This window comes from Dermochelys coriacea, chromosome 12, assembly GCF_009764565.3.
Source record: "Dermochelys coriacea isolate rDerCor1 chromosome 12, rDerCor1.pri.v4, whole genome shotgun sequence".
NCBI classification, from domain to species: Eukaryota; Metazoa; Chordata; order Testudines; family Dermochelyidae; genus Dermochelys; species Dermochelys coriacea.
The window spans coordinates 13,922,358-13,942,595 of NC_050079.1; the positions used below are offsets into that span (position 1 = coordinate 13,922,358).

At 41.8% G+C, this 20,238-nt stretch overlaps 1 protein-coding gene across 2 annotated transcripts in view; it reads right to left on the reverse strand.

Moving 5' to 3' along the window:
• The window catches only part of RBL2 (RB transcriptional corepressor like 2), a 63,632-nt gene extending 47,338 nt beyond the window's left edge, over positions 1 to 16,294 (reverse strand). Inside the window, exons 1-3 of one of the 2 annotated variants that reach the window (XM_043494959.1) lie at positions 16,146 to 16,294; positions 6,928 to 7,058; positions 815 to 1,015 (exon numbers count right to left, since the gene is read on the reverse strand). In XM_043494959.1, coding sequence (XP_043350894.1) covers positions 815 to 993 — 179 coding nt within the window. In that variant the 5' untranslated portion in view covers positions 994 to 1,015; positions 6,928 to 7,058; positions 16,146 to 16,294. Of the gene's footprint in view, positions 1 to 814; positions 1,016 to 6,927; positions 7,059 to 10,253; positions 10,701 to 16,145 lie in introns of those variants that run through there. The other variant, XM_043494958.1, reaches the window with a different exon arrangement.
• Positions 16,295 to 20,238: the final 3,944 nt, after the last annotated feature.

Consider the following 20,238-nt stretch of genomic DNA (forward strand, 5'->3'; position numbering starts at 1 on the left):
ACCATTTTTTGTGTGGATGCTGCTAAGTGTGATTTTCCAGTTTAATCTCCAGAATCATATTAGATCTTCTGTTGGTATTATCCATGCTAACAATTTGCAAGATTTACTACTCTTATTACAGAATTATATATGGGATTTACTATAACTTTCTACTTCCATATTATAATCAACTAATTCATTTTAATAACTGGGTCTGTTTCAAGTGTTTTAACTCTATGTTACAGCATATTCAATTTTTTGATCTTCCATAACTCAAAACCAGTATTTGGACAGTCCCAAATGGTATTATGAATAAGGTTTAAATAAGGTCAGTTTTAAATATAGTACTAATGTGCACACAGAAACATGCATTAAATATAAGAACTGAGAAAAAGATTAACTAAGTGTTAGAAAGGGAAAATAAAGGCTGTGCACAATAGACATGAAGAATGCATCAGCTGCACAGATGGAAGCACCAATGAACAGTTATGTTTCCATCTTGGTTAACCAGTCAAAGGAAATCAAGGGAAGCCATGCTCAACATTAACAAATTCAGGCAGATGACATTTTGACAAGTACAGAACCAGAAAAAGGAGTTACACCAAGCACATAAAATCTATTCAGGTACAGCACATAAAATCTATTCAGTCTTTCAACACAGCAATGGAATAGAAATTTACTACCATAAAGAGAAGCCCAAAAGAAAGAAGAATGACCTATTAATGAAGGAATTACTAGGAGATAAACTGAATGAAAAAATATAAAACTAAAGCACCAAGAAATTATCAATGAGCATTGCTCCAAAATCTGTTAGAAAAAGTAACAACACACACACCTCTGTTTTCTTCCTCTTTGTTGACGAGGTTGATCATCTTGAGGATACGTGAAAATGTCCTGAAAAATGGGTGCATACTTCTTAAAAATTACAGCAGAAACAGTGAAGTTTCTCTCCAGTCTCTCAGTACGTTCTCTGAATTGCAAGGGTAGATTTGCCATGTCTTCCCATTTCTTCATCTTGTTAAAAAATTCAATCAAGCTGAAAACATTTAAAAAAGATGGGGACGAGTTTATTTTTATGAAAACTAAACTATAAAAAACATTTTACAACAAAACGTAACCTGGTTTACACTTCATTAACTGTTGACAACCGTGTATACAGTTTGATAACATTGCATGATTACAAGCAGGTAAGACAATTAAAACTCAGATCACTCTTTGTTCATGAACAAGGTTGAGTTCAGACACCTAACAAGAACATTGTACCATTACTTGCTGGTGCTCAGTGTGACTTTACAATGCACTTTAGTGGCTTTTTTCCACATATGTACCATCAGTTGCAGCGGCTCAGACTACTCTGCATATTAAGCTTCCCCCATTTCCCTGAGCCATTTACCTACTTTGGCAGGGAAAAAAAAGCCACCCCTGCACTCTTCACAGTACTAAGGAAAATCTACAGCCACAGAGGGAAAAAACAGAACATGACTGTGTCTCACTTCTGTTATGCTTTTAAATAAGCTACACTAGGGGCTCTCAAACTTCAATACACCTCGACCCCCTTCCGATAACAAAAATTACTACACAACCCCAGGAGGGGGGAACAAAGCCTGAGCCCACCCAAGCCCAAGAGCTTCAGCCCCAGGTGGGGGGCCTGTAACCTGAGCCCTGCCACCCAGGGCTGAAGCCTTTCAGCTTCGGCCCTGGATGGCGGGGCTTGGGCTTTGGTCTCAGGCCCCAAAGCAAGTCTAATGCCAGCCCAGGTGACCCCATTAAAATGGGGCTGCGACTCACTTTGGGACCTGACCCACAGTTTGTGAACCTCTGAGCTACATTATTTTTCATTTGCCTTATGGTTTTATTGCCCTTTCTTCCTTGACTTCTAATTCCACCCCCACCTTGTCTTTTATAGCTAGATTCACCTAAATTTATATCCTGTGTATCTACCTATCTATCCTTTGTATCTACCTTCCTCTATTTCTGTCTTTTTTTAAACCAAACTTTTCTGCATTTTATTTAAAGTGTCCAACAATATACTTTATTATTATTATATTATAATATAGCTACAGTTTCCTGCTATAGCCATTTGTACGTTACGCTGCTTGATCATCACAAAACACAATTGCATTACTGATGAACATTGACTCAGCTGAGTCAATAGCTTTAGGGAATAAAATTTATTTTATTGCTTTAATGGATTTTAAGCATGTGATAAAAAGGGATTTGTCAAACTTTGGTACAGATCTTATCATCTATGGCATGTCACAGGCTGAAGTGTGGAGGTGAAATGGAGGTTACATTCCTCTAACTGAAGGTTCTCTGAGATGCATGGTCCCTATCTGTATCCCACAGTAGATATACCTATGCATCATGCCCCTGAAACTAGCAAGCCCCATCTGTAGGTTCGTGCCTATGCAATTATTCTCCTTGTGTTCTGAACTGATAATATAGGGGGCGAGGAGGACCGATTACTCTTCATTCCCTCTTCTCATCGCAAACCAGATAAGATTGAAGCAGTGGGGAATGAGGGCAAGTAACAGAATACAGATAGGGATTACACATCTTGAAGAACCTCCAGTTACAGGTAAAGAACTTCATTTCTTTTTTGAATGCAGGGCCCTATGTGTATTCTACACATGGGTAATTGTTAAGCAGTCTTTAAACAGGAGAGGGTTCGAGGATACAGCTGGTATAAATGTCTGTAAAAGTACTGTCCCGACAGATGTATCTGCAGAAGAGGAATGGACTAAGGTGTAATATTTTGTGAAGGTCTGGATGGAGCTCCAGACAGCCATCCTACAAATGTCCATGATAAGTACTTCTCTCAGAGATACCATTGAGGTTGTTTGTGCTCTAATGGAATGGATTCCCACTTCATCTGGTAGAAGAATATGTGCCAACTGATAAAAAAAAACGATGCAGCCAGAGAGCCACATAGAGTCTCTCAGAAGATAATGCTTGTCCTAATGATTACTTCGCTATGGCAATAAATAATCTTGGTGATTTCCTGACTGGTTTCTTTCTTTCCAGATAGAAAGACAAAGCCCATCTGACATTGAGAGTAAAGTCTCCTCTCCTCTTTGAAAGTATGAGATTTTGAAAAGGATACTACTGGCAAGTGAATAGGCTGATTCATATGAAACTTGGAAATTACCTTGGGGATGAATTTTGGACAAAGTTGAAGGAAAGCCTTCTCCAGTATGGCATATGGCAAGTCAGCCATGAGAGCGCTTAGTTCACTTACACTTCTGGCTGGTGTGATGGCAACTAGGAAGGGGACCTTGATAAAAAAGTGGGACACTGAACATATCAGTGGTTCAAAGGGTGGTCTGGTAAATACTGATAGTACAAGGTTGAGATCCCATTGAGGTGTTGGTTTTCAACACCAGTGGTAAACGAGACATTTCAGGAATCTGATTGTTGTTGGGTATGTAAAAACGGAGTGGCCTACTACCAAATAGAAGGCACCAACTGCTGCTGGGTGGATCCACAGCAAACTAACAGAAAGCCCTGAATTCTTCAGGGACAGGAGACAGCAGGAATATCTGCTGATTCTAGGGGCAGCGGATTCCATTGCATCCAGGCTGAGAAACGCCTGCATTTAGCTAAACAGCATTTTCTGGTGGAGTCTTTTTCTCCTCTGAGGAAAGACTGCATGGTTGCCCAATATGAACAGTCTACATCTGATATCCATGCAACAACCAGGCCATGAGGTGAAGAGAGTTTGGGTTGGGAAGTTTGATTTTGCTGTTCTCCTCAGGTGGCTTGTTCAGGATAACAGGAAGGCCTCGGCTCTGGATAATCAGCCTAGTGCTGCTCTGAGGCAGTACAGATGGAATTTTCTTGTTTGCCTGGGAGGCAAAACAGATCCCAAGATGGCATTCTCCACTGAGCCAAGATGTCTTTCAGGACATAACTATGCATTGCCTATTTGTGGTTTGTAGAAAAGTTCCTGCTGAGATTGTGTGCCAGAGCATCCTGGACACCTGGAAAAAATGGTTACTCTCCTTCTCGTAACTGTTGTTTTTTTGAGATGTGTTGCTCATATCGATACCAATTAGGTGGCTGTGCGCAGCATGCAGTCATGGGCAAGTTTTTCCCTTCCAGCACCCATCGGCCCTGGAGCCACCTGGAATGGCGCCTACATGGTGCTCAATATATGACCCTCCTGACCCGGTTCAGTTCTCTCCTACCCCCTGCACAAGCCAGAACATTCTTTCTCTGGTAAAAAATGAGCCTACCTTCTCATTGGCCATGTCTGTTGTTCTAGATGAGCCTTTGCTTCCTTACAGGAGGCAAGCACAGATGGAACCTCTAAAAGGTATTGGAGCCTCCCACGCACAACTATCCAGGGGATCGATGATAAACAGTGTCTTGGTGTCTCCCAGCCAGTCGACCCTTCATATTGGCTCTATTGCGATTCATGGGATCCATATATTAGACATCCCAGATCCGTGCATGAATTGCACCTACCCTTTTGTCCTAGCTGATACTATCAAGCTCCGTTGGAGTACACCGAGTAAGAAATTGAACCAGATCCTTCAGTACTGACGGTTCTGATGGGCACATCATCCTCCTCACCTGACAAGGCAATCACTCCATTATTGCCATCCCTGCAGGCAATTCCAGGAATTTTTCCAGATAGTTGTGACAGAACTCCAGATCTGTCTTGAGGAGATCCATGACACACATAATAAACTCCTGTGTATAGGGGCAGTCCAGTTATGAAACTGGTGCATCAGAAACCACATTGTACTCCAGCAACATATCTTCGACTTCGAGTGATTGCTCATATCGATTCCAATTAGGTGTGTACACATGCCGCATGCACAGTCTTCCGAAAGTTCTTCCCCTAGCAGCACCCATTGGGTTGGTTGTGGAGCCCTCAGGAACGGCGCCTCCACAGCACTCAATACATCACCCTGCCGACCTGGCACCTCAGCTCCTTTTTAACCATCAGTGACCGTCGTTGGAACTGCGGCGACTTGCTTAGCAAGCTCTCATTTTCCCTCTGAAACAGCAAGGACTGGCAGCGTCCTCCATAAAGGTACACCTTGCTGCTATATCGGCTTTCCACCTGGGAGCATCTGGATGCCCCGTCTTTGCCAACCCTATGGTTGGTTGGTCCCTCAAGGGTCTGGAACAGCTACATCCCCAGATCAGACAGCCTGTCCCCACGTGGGATCTTAACCTGGTCCTCTCCAGACCGATGGGGTCCCCATTTGAACTGCTGGCGACTTGCTACCTTCTCTATCTGTCATGGAAGGTAGCCTTTCTAGTCGCCATTACATCAGCAAGGAGGGTGTCTGAGTTAAAGGCCCTTACGTCTGACCCACCCTATACAGTTTTCCACAGGGATAAAGTGCAACCTCAGGCAGTTGTTAATAGCAGTGGCAGACTGGATGAAGGGACTCCACTGTCCTCAAAGTGGTTTCTTCTGATAATAAAATGTGTCAGAGGAGGACTGGACCAGACAGGAAAGGACACTGTTGTTAGGGCAAAGTGAAAATATCCTCTGGTGAGGTAAATGTTTCAGTCCATCATGGAGTTTGCAAAGTCCCAGGGGTCAGGACCAACAGATTCAAGGCATGCAGGGGCACTGTCATCAGCAGATCCCTTGTGGAGTGGGCGAGTACCCTCAATGGAGAGTTCTATGTGGAGCTCCCAGTCAGTATCCATTGCGCCTTTCCCTCTTGGGTATAAGATTCAGGAGGACCTAAGTCCTTAAGACCCATGCACGAGGATTCACAAGACCTGGACTGAGTTGGGAATTCTTTCTCTTAGAGGCAGATCACGAAGGGGATCAGTTCTTATGCCCATGAGTATGCGCCTTACGCTTGTAAGAGGCATGAGGCAATGCGCTTGTAAGAGGCATGAGGCAATGATTTCTGAGACTTACAGTTTTGGCCTCTGCTCCAGAACTTGTGCTCAGAAAGGTGCCTGGATCCGACTGGGGAGACTATACTAAATAGTCTATAAAAACTCTAAAACACTAAGAATACTAAAAGCTACATATAAATATATTTACACATTCAGAAGAAACAATGTGAAGATTGCTTCGGACTCAGAGGATTCTGAATCAGGCCTTGTAGCAGTAAGGAACTGAAGAAGTGTCAATCTGCCCCACCCCTTATATCCTCAGCTTGGAGCACAAGGAGAATAACTGCATAGCCGCAAAACAACAGACTACTTGCTAGAAATCTCCAGTCTCAATTACCTAGAGTGTGTGGAATACACACAGGGAACCAGAACTCAAAGATAATATCTTTCTACTGTTTGAAAGAGAAAAAGAGTGTGTGTGCACATGCATGTGTGTAAAAGAAAATGTCTCATGTGACTAGCGCAACTTAATACATTCTCACTTTCATTTGGTTATTAGCACTAAGTACTTGAGAAAAATCAAGACAAGAATATGAATATTATGTATTAAACAGGTAGTTCAGCTTTTACTTGATTTTACCAAATAAACCCCTCCAAAAACACCCCCACCCATACACCACTACTACTTTTTACGGGCCTACTTGTGATTCCTGAGGTTGAAAAGCCAGCCTCAGAGATAGAACATGCTCTGTTACACGCTAATGACTTAGGTGAATTGTCTGACTAGATATAAAATCACAACAAAGTCTGTTAAAATGATTTTAATCTTCTTAGTTAAACATCCTCATTCAGAATGATGGAAAGTCTTTATTAAAGACAGAAACTGTCTTTAACTCATGATAGTATTAAGTTATATTGTAAGACCTTTGTTCTTAGACACTGTGCCCTGGTCTTCACTCTGTAGCGTACACGATCCAGCAGGTAGTGAAGACATACCCTGTGTGTCAAAATGCAGGAAATAAGAGTGGGTTAAAGACAATTTTCAGCCTTCACTCTCAATTTTTAGACCTTTGCAGGTGAAATGCAGTCTTTTACATTTTAACAACATAGTTGCACTTTTAAATGAGAAATTACCTCTGTTCCGAACAGCGTAAGATTCTTGTTAAGGATACATAGTTTCCCTCGACTGTCCCTCTGCTCACAGTTGGGACTGCTTTTCTGCAAGCCACATATAAAGCACATGCTAGCCAGTGTAGATCATTCCCCTGTGAAATTAAACATTACGCCATTTAAAGGATACACTGACAAATATTTCTTTTACTTCAGCTATGCATGCAATATAGAGAAAAAAGCAAAACATAATCCAGGACATTTCAAGGGAAAGTTTGTAAAGCTTAACTCAATTATTCAAAAGCTCTTTCTAGTTATAATGTAATTAAGGAATTTTTTTAAAAAAATGCTAAAATTGGGTAACATCAAAATTACTAAAGCATCAATTAACTTACACTTACCAATTTCATGTTTAAGCCAAATTTAACATGGGGTATTTGCATGCTTTTTTACTTATAACAAGAGAAGATTATTTTAAATCTTCTATCACCTTGTGGATATGAAAGCAACTGCTCCTGGCTACTAGAACATTCTTCTTCCCCAAATGATTTATGGCAACTGTATATTGGAGTCTGTTTCCATCTACTTGTATGTCTACTTTACACAACTGAATGATTACCCATTTATATGACCATCACAAAAATAAACTCTTTGACTATACTAAAAATTGTTCCTAAGGACACGTGTTCATTTTTCCCTCAAGGGCTAAGAATGAACATTTTCAAGTTTGGGCTCCCCAGTTTGGCTGCACCCACAATCAATACAGTTAAAAACTTATACACTTGATCCAGTTTCATGTGTCTATTTCATCAAGGTAACTGAAAGTGTCACACAGATGAGATTCAAGGCATTTTCTAGCAGTGGGCACATATGTCCTTGTGTCCTGTCAGGGAATATCTTATTGGTAAGTCTAGCACGTCACTCTCAATTTTCCATCTGCAGCATATGCTCTCTACTAGAGCCATAATTTTCCTGGGCTGCCTGGCTTGCAGAAAGAAGATGCATTAAGATGAGATAAACCTATTCCTGATAAACAATCAGTACAAAAAAAAAACCCACCCAAAATGTGGTAGCAATTTAAATAAAATCATAACACCTCAATTGACAAAGTGGAAATCAGGGAAATCCTAACTGCATACAGCAGACAATGGATAAAATGTGTTGTGCAGTAAGCTACTTTTTCTGCTGACAGTGAATTGTTTGTAGCTGTGTTAGTCCCAGGTTATTACAGACACAAGGTGCGTGAGGTAATACCTTTTATTGGAACAAATTCTGTTTGGTGAAAGAGACAAGCTTTCAAGCTACACAGATTTCTTCTTCAGGGAGATGTCTGAAAGCTTCTACCTTCCACCAACAGAAGTTGGTTCAATAAAAAATATTACCTCAACCACCTTGTGTCTCTGACACTGAGCTAACCTTCAAAATCTGGAATTGAGGTAACAATTTTCTGAATTACCAAAAAGTTGTTTTTAAATTTGGTGCTTTGACCTCACTGTTCCTTTCCAAATAAATCAGGCTTTTCATGCATGGTAAGAGGTATTGTATTATGTGGAAAATGTCCCCTTAACTCAGCTTTTCTTGGTTTTCTAACCTTTGTAGTTTGGTGATTTTTTTTTTTTTAAAACAACTTTCTTATAAGACGCATGTAATGGAAGCTGGTATTGCATCCTTTGAGTCTGGGAATTAAATCATCATATGCTGGTAAGACACAAGAAGCGCAGGGTGCTGGCTGAGTGCTTGTATCTTAATTCTCCTTTAAATATATTTTTGCATATGAATAAAAAAAGTTACATTTGCATAGTAAATTCTATTTAATTGCCATCCTAGTGTATTCAGATATAAATATTAACACTTTTCTTTACTGCCATATTTATTTTTTAAGAAACTTACCAGGTAGAAATATTTTTCAAATAAATCTGAATCTAAATGTCAGGGGATCAAATTTAAAAGCTGAGTTTCCCAAAATTGACCACACAGATGTACATGCACAATTCTGTGCTAGATCACACATAGAAACTGTGGTTATTATGGTATTGCAGATATTTGTATGTACAATAGATACCTATTTATATAGCAATATTTATGTGTGCATATATCAGATTTTCATTCAATCACAGTAGCTGTGTAAGCAAACTGCATGTGTATATTTTGGAAATCAGGCCCATATTATTTGTTTTCCATTATAGCTAGACAACAGTTTGCCCACCACACTTTTAAAAACTGGCTGGAAGAACAGTCAGTTTTATTACTTAAATTTTGAATTTTCTTTTAGTATCCGTGTCCTTGAGTTGTGAAATTTTTCTTTACTTTATTCTGTTGTTTAATCCAGAAACTAGTGTAATATATGAAATAAAACCTAGTTCAACATGTAGTAAAACACCAACACAAAAAAGTACTTTATCTGAATATAATACACAACAGCTGAAAAACATATTTGCATGGATTAACAGAAAGTACACTGTGGTAGAATCCCATTAGTCCATATGGGAACATACACTGTAAACTACTGAAATCTGAAAAAAGCAAGCCAAAGAATCAACAGGAAGACCGAGGATACTGTGCCATGCAATGTTAATTTATAAAAAACACTTCATACCACCAGCAAATATTCCATGTTATATTTTATAAAAGCAGCAAAGCTTTAGAAATAGTAGACTTCACTTAAACTCCCCACTTTTTAAACAAAGGTTTAATAGATGAGAAGAAATGTGTATTAGACTGAATGCATCCGATGAAGTGAGCTGTAGCTCACGAAAGCTTATGCTCAAATTAATTTGTTAGTCTCTAAGGTGCCACAAGTCCTCCTTTTCTTTTTGCAAATACAGACTAACACGGCTGCTTCTCGGAAACCTGTATTAGACTCTGTTGAACACATTTTTGGGTCTGAGGAAGGTTGGAGAAATAGACACATGGCAATTTTAAAGGAATTGGGAGAGAAATATCCTGATTTGCAAATATCTCAGGCAGGACTGTTTGGTTTGGTCTCGATTAGGGAAAAGTTGGACCCTCAGGTTAACACATCATACGTCAGGGAATCCAACCCTCCTTCCCTCAAGGGGCAACCACTAACATCCTCGCCCCCGCCCCCCACAAGGAGAGGGACCTTAGGACTCCTGGCCAGAGGGCTACTGAGCTATTTCCTGACGCTGGGAAGGAGAGTCTCTGAGGCAACAACACGGATGCGATTCCCAGAGCGTTCCTGGTCTGGACAGTGTCGGTCACAGGGAGCCCACGTCCCCGCAGCTAGTCCTCTGCCCCGCCCCTTACCACCACCCCTCCCCCCTCAGCTTGGTCCCCCCGGGCCACCCCTCACCTCGGACCGGCCTTCCCCGTGCCCGCCCCCCCCTCACCTCCAGGGTGTAGTTACGCTTCATGCCCTGGTAGCTGAGCCAGGCCTCGGCCCGGGCGCGCTCGTCCATGTTGAGGCTGCTGCAGAGTTCCTCATAGCGCTGCCGAGTGCCCCACTCCTCCGCCGGTGGGGAGGAGGCGCTGGCGCTGGCGCTGCCCCCGACCCCCGCTTCGGCCTCCTCCTCCTCCCCGCCCGGCATCCCCTACCCCGTCACTAGAGGGCAACACCGGCCTGCCTCACACTGCGCCTGCGCCGGCCAGGAGCTGCGTTCGAATCCAAACACCCGGGCGCCGAGCTCCGCCCCCCGCCGCACCCTGCACCCTCATTGGTCGGGCGGGGAGCCTCTACCAATCAACGAGCTCCTTGTGGGCAGCCGCAGTACACTTCGCCCTACACAGCCGCCGCCGACGGCGCTTCGGAGACCGATCCCAGCCAGCCGCGTGAAGCCCCGCCCCCTCCAACCCGCGGCAAAAACTACCACTCCCAGCATGCCCTGCGATGGCGCAGGCGCAGAGGTCTGGCCCGTTGCTGCGACGGGGGAGGACGGCGGCTTCACGCGCCGCCTCTAGCAGTGATGCCCGTGCGCGCGGCGGCCACGTGGCAGCGCCGCTGACGTTTAACACGCCTCCGAACGGAGGGCAGCTCTCCCGCCGGACGCCCCCTCCTCGGGGCAAGGCCGCGTGGAATCAAAGCGCGCGGTTTGCTGAACTTCAGCCCCGCTCCTTTGGGAGGGGAGGGCACGCGGTCCTGTTTCGCCAGGAGAACAGGGACTCCGGCCTCAGAACGGCTGGGGGTGACACCGGGCTGCCTCGCTGCCTTGCTCCGTCACCTTGGGCAAGTCACAGACCCCTTAATCTCATTTTTACCAGCCAGGAAAGGAATACTTGCATACCGCACCTTGCAGGCTTACACGAAGCTAATGAGCGCTCACTGAATGCTGTGAGAGTTGCAGCGAGATGGCACAATGAAATTACTAGGGGTCTTCCCTCGGGCACAGCGAGGCATTCAATTAGATTAAAAAAAAATTTTTTTACAGAACATGGACCCCCTCCAAAACCGCACAACTTTTTCTAATGCCAAATGAAATAAGGCAGGGGAATGCGGTGCCCCAAAGAAGTTTTAGACTTTTCTGAAGAATAGGTTTCGCCATTACGGGCGGGCAGTAACTGTTAATGGCGTAGGCAGTGTTTCATTTCTGTGTTCAATCTGGCTGCTTTTTGATCACTATCAACAAAGTCAGGTTTCAGAGTAGCAGCCGTGTTAGTCTGTATTGGCAAAAAGAAAAGGAGGACATGTGGCACCTTAGAGACTAACAAATTTATTAGAGCATAAGCATCCGATGAAGTGAGCTGTAGCTCACGAAAGCTTATGCTCTAATAAATTTGTTTGTTGATAAGAAGGAGTTGTGGCACTTTAGAGACTAAGTCATTACTATCGGTCAGTCAACATGAAATGAACGGGTAGTTCTCCATTTTCAGAGGATAAATAGTCCCATAAAAAAGTAAATGCACTACTATGGGCTCTTTTCACCAAGAATAGACAGGGAAATTGAACAACCCTCTCAATGAAGTTTAAATACTGAAAATCAGGGAAAGACCAGAACATTTGAGACCTTTGCTATGAAAGGTGTTTTAGCTATGTCTATTTGGTCTTGTACTAGTCAAGTTTCATGTCTAAATCACACGTATTAAGAACCACAGGGATGATTTTATACATAAAAGTGAAACTGAAAAGCAGTGAAGGGTGATTTGTGTAGCCCGAAACAATTTATCTTCCAAGAATTAGATTTGACATTTTTAGTCTAGTCTAAAAACGCTAGATGGCACTAGAGAATTAATCTAAAGAACATGAAAGATTACATAGCAACTTTTGCTAACATTTAATGTAACTCAAACCTATAGTCCCTACTGTAGCAACATTTTCATTTAAGTCAATAGTATTTTAGAGTCGAAATCCCCCTGAAGTCAAGGAACAGAGTCCCGTTCATTTCAGTGGAAGTTGGATGAAGCCATGGGAGTGGAAGACTGGGCTCTAATATGCTAATTGTTAATAGACTAGTTGGGAGTACAAACTAAATTTACCTTAAAATATGATTAATGGGAAAAGAATATTGCTTTTTAAAATAGAATGGTAAAATTTTCATATAGCCTTATATTCACATGACTAACGTGAAATTTTCTCCTTTCTAACTGAAATTTTCCATGCTTGATTTTAGTCTGAGGTGATTCTCCTCCCTCCCCCCTGTTTGAGAAAGCTGATGGGGGGGCACTTAAAACCTTCTGTTCTAATCACTCAAAATGGCTAAACCTTTTCCATTTAAGGTCCTGATCCTGCAGATCCTCAGATGATGTTAATTGCCATAGTTCAGTTGATTTCAGCTGAGCTATAGCAGCTTACACAAGTTGAAGATCACAGTTTGTGAGCAGACCCACTGAAGTTAGTGCAATTATTATTCACACAATGCATAATGTGGAAGCATATTAATAATTCTTTCCAGGATTAAGGCCTAGATGTTCAGGATGAATAGATTCTCACTGAAAATTACCCAATAACTATTTACAAAAATAATAAAAACAAACATGAGTTAGAAAGTTAAAAGCATTTTAAAATAGAGTCATATTCTCCCACTGTGGGGGCAACCTTAAGTAAGGTAAAGTCTACATAGCTAGCTCTGTGCCAGCCAGAAAGATGTGTGCCAGGGCAATTGTTTTATGGCTTTCTGGTTAAGCTACATATACAATATTATTCTCAAGAAAAAAGCAATTATAAATATTTTACCACAATGTTTTACTGACTAATGATAAATATACTAACTGATCATTTCCACTGACAAGTCTCCCTTAAGAGGGACATTTAAGAAAATATTTAGACTGAAATCAAGATAACAAAAACAACATAAAAGGGTCAATAAGCCATGGTCAGAAGTAAGGTTGTTGTGTGATGATGAAATATGCATATTTCCCTATCTTTTTGTGAGCCTGGGTTTTTTAAATGAGGTGATAACTACATTGTTCTCACTTAGCAACCATAACTATTTATTTTTAAATAAAGTTTTGTATTTTAAAATATACAGTATCTACCTTCTCTATAGATATTTAAAATTATGTATTTAAATCTTGTTGTTCTTGGAACAGCAAGTTAATTTGCTAATATGCACAAAGCTCAGTTGTGCAAAACCAGAACACCACACAACTTTAAAATATTAGGAAAAACAAACCTCATTTAAAATTTTAAATTGCTTAACTCAACTCATTGTGTCCCTCTAACTTACTTCTCAGTGCCATCTAAGGCCCTGTCTACACTAAATTTTCAGCTACCAACACTACTGTACTGTTGCAACCCCCTAATGTAGACACTGCTTATGTCAATGGAGTTCTGGTCCATGATTAGGGCTCCTAGATGCTACTGCAATATAAATAATCAGACTTTCCACCCCAGAAAGGGTCCTGGGAAAGACTGGGAATGACATTTCTTACAAGACCACCGGGTGGGTACAGGGAGCTTTGGGAGCTGCTGGGGTTTTTACATGTATCACATTGTTCCTCAGTTTCACTTACAGGAACAGCTTAACCTCTTTGAATGCAATAGTTACAAATTGAATTTTTCCTCACATAATGGCATTTTAAAACTCAAAGTCATATGTGTCTAATACTGTAGAGCAACTAGTGCACCTAACCTCATTGGTGATTCTACCAGAAATTGTGTGGCAGAGAAGTAAGTCAGATAGCTCAAAAATCCTTCATACATGGTACTACTTTGTGATTCTTTTTTATGGTAGCTTCTGCCAGGTTGGTGATCTAGTTGAGCGACTGCAGTGACCTAGCTATGTAAACCAAATGGGTTGCAATCTTGAGGGCCAAGGTAACAATGTCAAAATCTTTGCACTGGCAGATCACCAAGCCCAATCTGTTCATCAGGGTAGCAAGAGAATCAATTTAGGGGCAGATTTTGAAGTAATGGCTGCTAGCTTGCCATCTACCTTGGAGACCAAGTACTTTTTCTCAAAGGAGACAGGATACTTATCAGTCATAGCTTGGTCCAGATTAGGCTAGTCCACGTCAACCAATTCTTGGAGAGATTTCTGCATGGGGAAAGTAGTGCATACCTAGGAATGTTTTGTCCCAAATATGATTCTTAGCATTTCCAATGTGGATTTGCATCATCAAGGTAGCCAGTGCTTATAGCAGTGTTGCCAACTCTCACAGTTTTATTATGAGTCTTGCAATAGATGTTTTATTTAAAGCCTCAGCTCCCAGAGGTAAGTGTTATAAGAGTATTTCAGCTTTTTTTTTTTAAGCAGTAAGTTAAACACTAGCCCTTGTGTTTGCTGAGAAAAGCTTGAAAAATGTGATCAGCATGCACCCTAAAGGCTCAAAAAACAGAATGCAAATGAAAAACCTTTTAAAAAAATCATTTTTTTTAAAAGCCAATCATGACTTCTTGGGGCCTGACTCGTAATTTTTGAATATTTGGGGCTGGCAATACTATGACTGTAAGGGTTTGTGTGTGTTTGGGAAGAAGAGGCAATTCCTTACTTGAGTTTAGAAGGTGTGTGTTGGGTAAAGTGAGAGGTAAACCAAAGTTATGTCTATACTTCAGGGCCATGTGTAGAGTACAGATGCTATATGCCCAGCTAGCAGTATAGATTTGAGGCATGACTTATGCGAGTAGATTAGAGCACTGATTTTCAAACTTTTTTTTGCTGGTGACACAGCTGAAGAAAATTTTTGAAGCCTGTGACCCAACGGAGCTAGGGATGAGGAATTTGGGGTGTTGGAGGGGCTCAGGGCTGGGACAGAGAGTTGGTGTGCGGTTGGGAACAGGGCAGAGGGTAGGGGTGCAGGCTGTGGGGTGTGGCCAGGGATGAGGGGTTTGGGGTGCAGGAAGGGGCTCTAGGTTTGGGGTACAGACTTACCTCAGGGGTTCCCGGTCAGCAGTGCAGCAGGGTGCTAAGGCAGGATTCCTGCCTGTCCTGGCACCATGGACTGCGCTGTGCCCTGGAAGTGGCCAGCAGCAGGTCTGGCTCCTAGGTGGAAGCCTGCAAGCAGCTCCAAACAGCTCTCGCCCGCAGGCACCGTTGCCCCCCCCAGCTCCCATTGGCCAGAAACCGGCCAATGGGAGTGCGGAGCCAGTGCTCAGCGTGGGAGCAGTGTACAGAGCCCCATGCCCCCCCACCCAGGAGCTAGACCTGCTGCTGGCCGCTTCCAGGTCGCAGCGCGGTGTCAGAACAGGTAGGGACTAGCCCTGCCTTAGCTGGGCAGCACCGCCAGCGGGACTTTTAATGGCCTGGTCGGCAGTGCTGACCAGAGCCGCTGCGACCCAGTGCCTTAAATTCCATGACCCACAGTTTGAAAACCACTGGATTAGAGTACTTAACATGTCAGAACACAAGGGTATATACCCTACATATCTCTCTACATGTCTAAGCATTGCTTCCCACACCTACACTACTTCTTTTTAGCAGTATAGTGTCCCGCTGCCTCTCCCCTGCCAGAGTCTTTCCTCACTACAGTGAAAGGCTCCCTCCACTGCAAAAGTGCAGAGCTAAGCTATAGCAACTCATTTCGTCAGAATAGACACAATTATGATCAAAGCAGCAGGAAACACCTAAGATGGCATAGCAGCAGTCACAGCTGAACTGCAAGACAGAGTCTGAGGAGAGGCTGCTGCTGGCAGGAAGACATGGTAGAAGACAGCCCCTATTAACAGGACTCCCATCTGTTGGAAACAGAGCAGGTAACAGGATGTCATCTCCCACATCCCAGAGAAGAGTTGCAGAGGTTGCAGGAGGAACTATCCCCCATCATCTTAGACTGAAGTGAGGAAAGAAACAGCCAAAATCTCTCCTATACATAAAGGTGGCAGTAAAAGGGATGCCCAAAGCAGCTCTTACCTGGGGCACTCATATGAGGTTTTGCACCCTTAGCACGTGCTCAGAGATGAGTTGGAGAGCAGGCAGGGAAGCAAGTTTTTCTCCACAGAGGAATCTCAGAATGACCCTTTAACCTGGACTTTCTGACTTATACTCTTTTCTATTTCTCTTGTATTCCTTCCTTCTCTTTTTTATCCACCATCCTTCCATCTGGGGGAACTGGAAGAAGAAAAGCAGAGAGATGAGGCATGGGCTACCTGATTCCAAGACAATGACAAAAAGACACAAGGAGAGATTAGTCTCAATCTGCCTTATTTATTTAAATTAACTTTCTTCTTGATAGGTGTACATTCTATAGTCTCAGATTCATTTTAAGTCATGTAGGAGGAGGCTCTTGTACAGTGGTAAATTTGTTTTCCGTTATCTTCTAAATTGTTTTAAAGTAAAGTAGAGTCCACAATGTTGAATTTTATTCAAAATTAAAAATACAGAAATAACACAGCATTTCCAGGGAAGAGAAATTATTCAGAATGTAGACATCCATCTCCACATCCTCCTTGTTGGTCAGCCCACATCACCTCAACCAAACTCACCTTTGAAGAAAATTCCCTTAATTGTTCACTTTTAACTCTTGATGGAAATACTCTTTTCTTCCCTGCAAGTGTATTTTAATTTTGTACATGCCTTCAAAACCAGCCATTTAAAATTGTTCCACAGCGGATCCTCAGTTGGGGTAAACCGTCATAGCTCACTGACTTCAATCAGAACTATGACAATTTACCTCAGTTGAGGATTTGCCCCGTGCTCTTGTTCATGTCAACATATTCAAGTGCTTAACCAGATATGTTTCATTACCACAAATGGAGTAGGATTGTGTCTTTAGAGAGTACACCACCACCTTTGTTCATGCACTGAAACAGAATCCAGTGAAGGAACATGAAGTTATTAGGCCAGATTCTCTATTTCATTTGGTTCCTTTTACTCCACCTGAGTGGAAACCTCCCACACACATCCAGCAGGGGATACCTCCACATAGGTATCTCCTCAGAAGGAATAGTGTTGACAGAGCCAGTTCCCTACACCTCCCGTCTGAACCAGCAACATGCAGTGAAGGGGGAGTGTGTCTAGAGCACAGTGTGCTCTGGTAATCCCCAACTGATGTACCGTCCTTAGGCAAACAGTTACCTGTCTGTCTTTCCACCTACCCCTGGAATGCAGTGAAAGACGGATGCCATAAACAATCTGGCCCAATGTGTTTACTTGGTCTAATCTGAATTCTTTCCTTCTGACTCGAAAATCTTGTGCTAAACTCCAAGACTTTTCCCTGAAAAAAAAAAACAAATAAAAAATCACCTTTGCAAACCTCTGTGTTTTATCCTTGTAATACTTACATTTCCACTGAAGGCTTTTAGCATTAGAACACCTTTTAGTACGTAAAAGTAAGTGTGAATTACACCTATAGCCATGTTTATTTGAAATATGGTCAGTACTTAATTGCAAAATGCAAGTTCTGCTTCCTCAAGGAAAGTTTAATTGAAACTTACTTGTTTCAGAAGAAACATTTAATCATCAGAAATCATTTTATCTGTGGTGTCTCAATTTTACTAGAATTAGACTATTTGCATTTCAAACCTGTGATTAAAAAAAATTATCAGGACTATTAAATTCTAGAATCAGAATGCAGACAATGCATTTTAATCAGCTACCACTCAATTCAGGAAATCAAAACTTTTTTTATTGTCCTTTCCTCTGAGGTGGCTAAAAAGAATGGCTCTCTGCTTACTAAAAATAACATTGCCATGTTAGTTAGCAAGTCAGAAAGCTATTTGCTGCAGTGCACAGTCATCTACATTAGGAATTATTTCACTGTAGCTACACAGATACCACCTCTCCCCTTTCAAAGTACATGCCTGGCACTGGTATATAAGCTGAAAACAGGGTAAACTGCAGTCGTTCAAATCCCACTTTACACCAATGCAGATTCTCTACACTAATACTGGTATAGCTAAACAGTGCAAAAATTCCTACTGTGGACAAACCTTAATAATCTTTACAATGCAAAGCACGTATTATGCATTACATCCCAAAGTGCTTTATAAAATATCAGATATACAAGCCATACACAGATAATTTAATCTGCCTCTTAAATGCAGCCAATACTAAGGTGAAACATTTTTTTTGACAGTGTAGTGGTGGTGTAATAATTTAGGGGAGGAAGTGAAGAATACCATATCCAGTTGAAATTGCAGAGAGAGTTTAGGTAGAATTAACATCTTGGGCAGGAATTTGCCCAAAACAGCAGATTTAAAATCTCATCTAGTATACTAACACTAGGAGCCTTGAATGACCACTGATATTCGTGACTTGTTAATCAGGTGCACTTAGCTTCCTGAGGTGCTAACTCAATGCTATGATATTGCACCAGTACCAATTTACAAGACTGTCACTTCATCTGTACATATACAGAGTGACCAGATGTTCTGATTTTATAGGGACAGTCCAGATATTTGGGGCTTTTTTTAAATTTGGGCTCCTTTTACCCCCCACCGTCTGTCTTGATTTATCACATTTGCTATCTGGTCACCCTACCTATACACTGCATCTGGGAGCATGCTTCCCAGCTTGAATAGACACATGCTATCTCCGCTCAAGCTAGCAGGCTAAAAATAGCTGTGTAGCAGCACAGGTGGCAGTTCAGGCTAGTCACCTGAGTGCAAAACCACTCAGAACTCCTGGGTACATACTTGGGCAACTAGCTCAAGCCACTGTGTGTGCTAGTGCTACCCCTGACTATGCTGCTATTTTTAGTGAACTAGATCAAGTAGAGCTAGCAGGTGTCTGCCTGCTAAAGCTGGGAAGCAAGGTCCTCTACAGCTGCAGTGTAGAGGTACTCACTGAGTCACCAACACCATTACCTACACCAGTGGTTCTCAAACTTTTGTACTAGTGACCCCTTTCACAAAGCAAGCCTCTGAGTGTGACCCACCCCTTATAAATAAAAAAAACACTTTTTAATATATTTAACACCATTATAAATGCTGGAGGCAAAGCGGGATTTGGGGTGGAGGCTGACAGCTTGCAATCCCCCATGTAATAACCTCGCAATGCCCTGAGGAGTCCCAACCCCCAGTTTGAGAAGCCCTGGCCTACACAATCTGTATATTCTCTTTCAAGTACCGACCCTTCTACAGTTTAACTTGTAAGAGATCTGAAAGGATTACATCCAAAGATGGAACTGCTACAAATCGTATACAATTTTCTTTCTTTATCTGCTGCTTTGAAATGTATGACTATTTCTTCTCAAATGAGCCCTTAGAAATAAAAACAAGGCTATCAGAGCTTCTGCAGGATCTCTAAATTTAAAATAGGACAATGACAGCTTAAGTAAATTAGGTATACATTCATCTGAAAAAGGGCTAACAGAGAGCACACTCAAGACTTAGAGATAGGATTCAGATGAGAATAGATAAGATGGATGCCACTGAACTAACAGTGAGCAGCAGACTGAAACAAGAAGGCACAGACAACTAGGGAGCGTACAGGAAAAAATATATTTATCCTGAGTGGCTTAAACTAAAGGGAGCAATAGCAGCTGCAGCTGCCAACATAATCAAAAGATTTAGACAAGCACTTAAAAGGTAACAGGATACAAAAGCAAAACAAATTGATAGATTTAGATGGACATTATGGCTCTCCCAGTCACGTCCACCTTCTGGCCTAATATTTTACTATAATACTAGAAATAAATGACTTTAAAGCAAATCAAATTTTGGGCCTAAACCTTGACAGTCTCCTCTTTCCTAATAATAGCTATCCGGTGGCATATTTCAAAGACTGTGTGGCTATTAATGGTTTATTTTGTTTATAGGACCAGAGTTTTATTTTCAGTATAATTTGGCTGTTAGTTTCCCTTCAGATTTTCATAAAAATTAGAGATTAAGATTCATAAGGTTATCTAGTGCCTTCCCCTGGCTGTGCAGGATGTGATATATCCTTCATGTTTTAAAAATTACCTTATTTTGTGCAAAATAACCTGATTTTTTTTTTTTAAATTGAACTGTACTTGGTTCAGCAAGTTATCTTGTTATAATGCTGTTTCTGAACAACACTGATA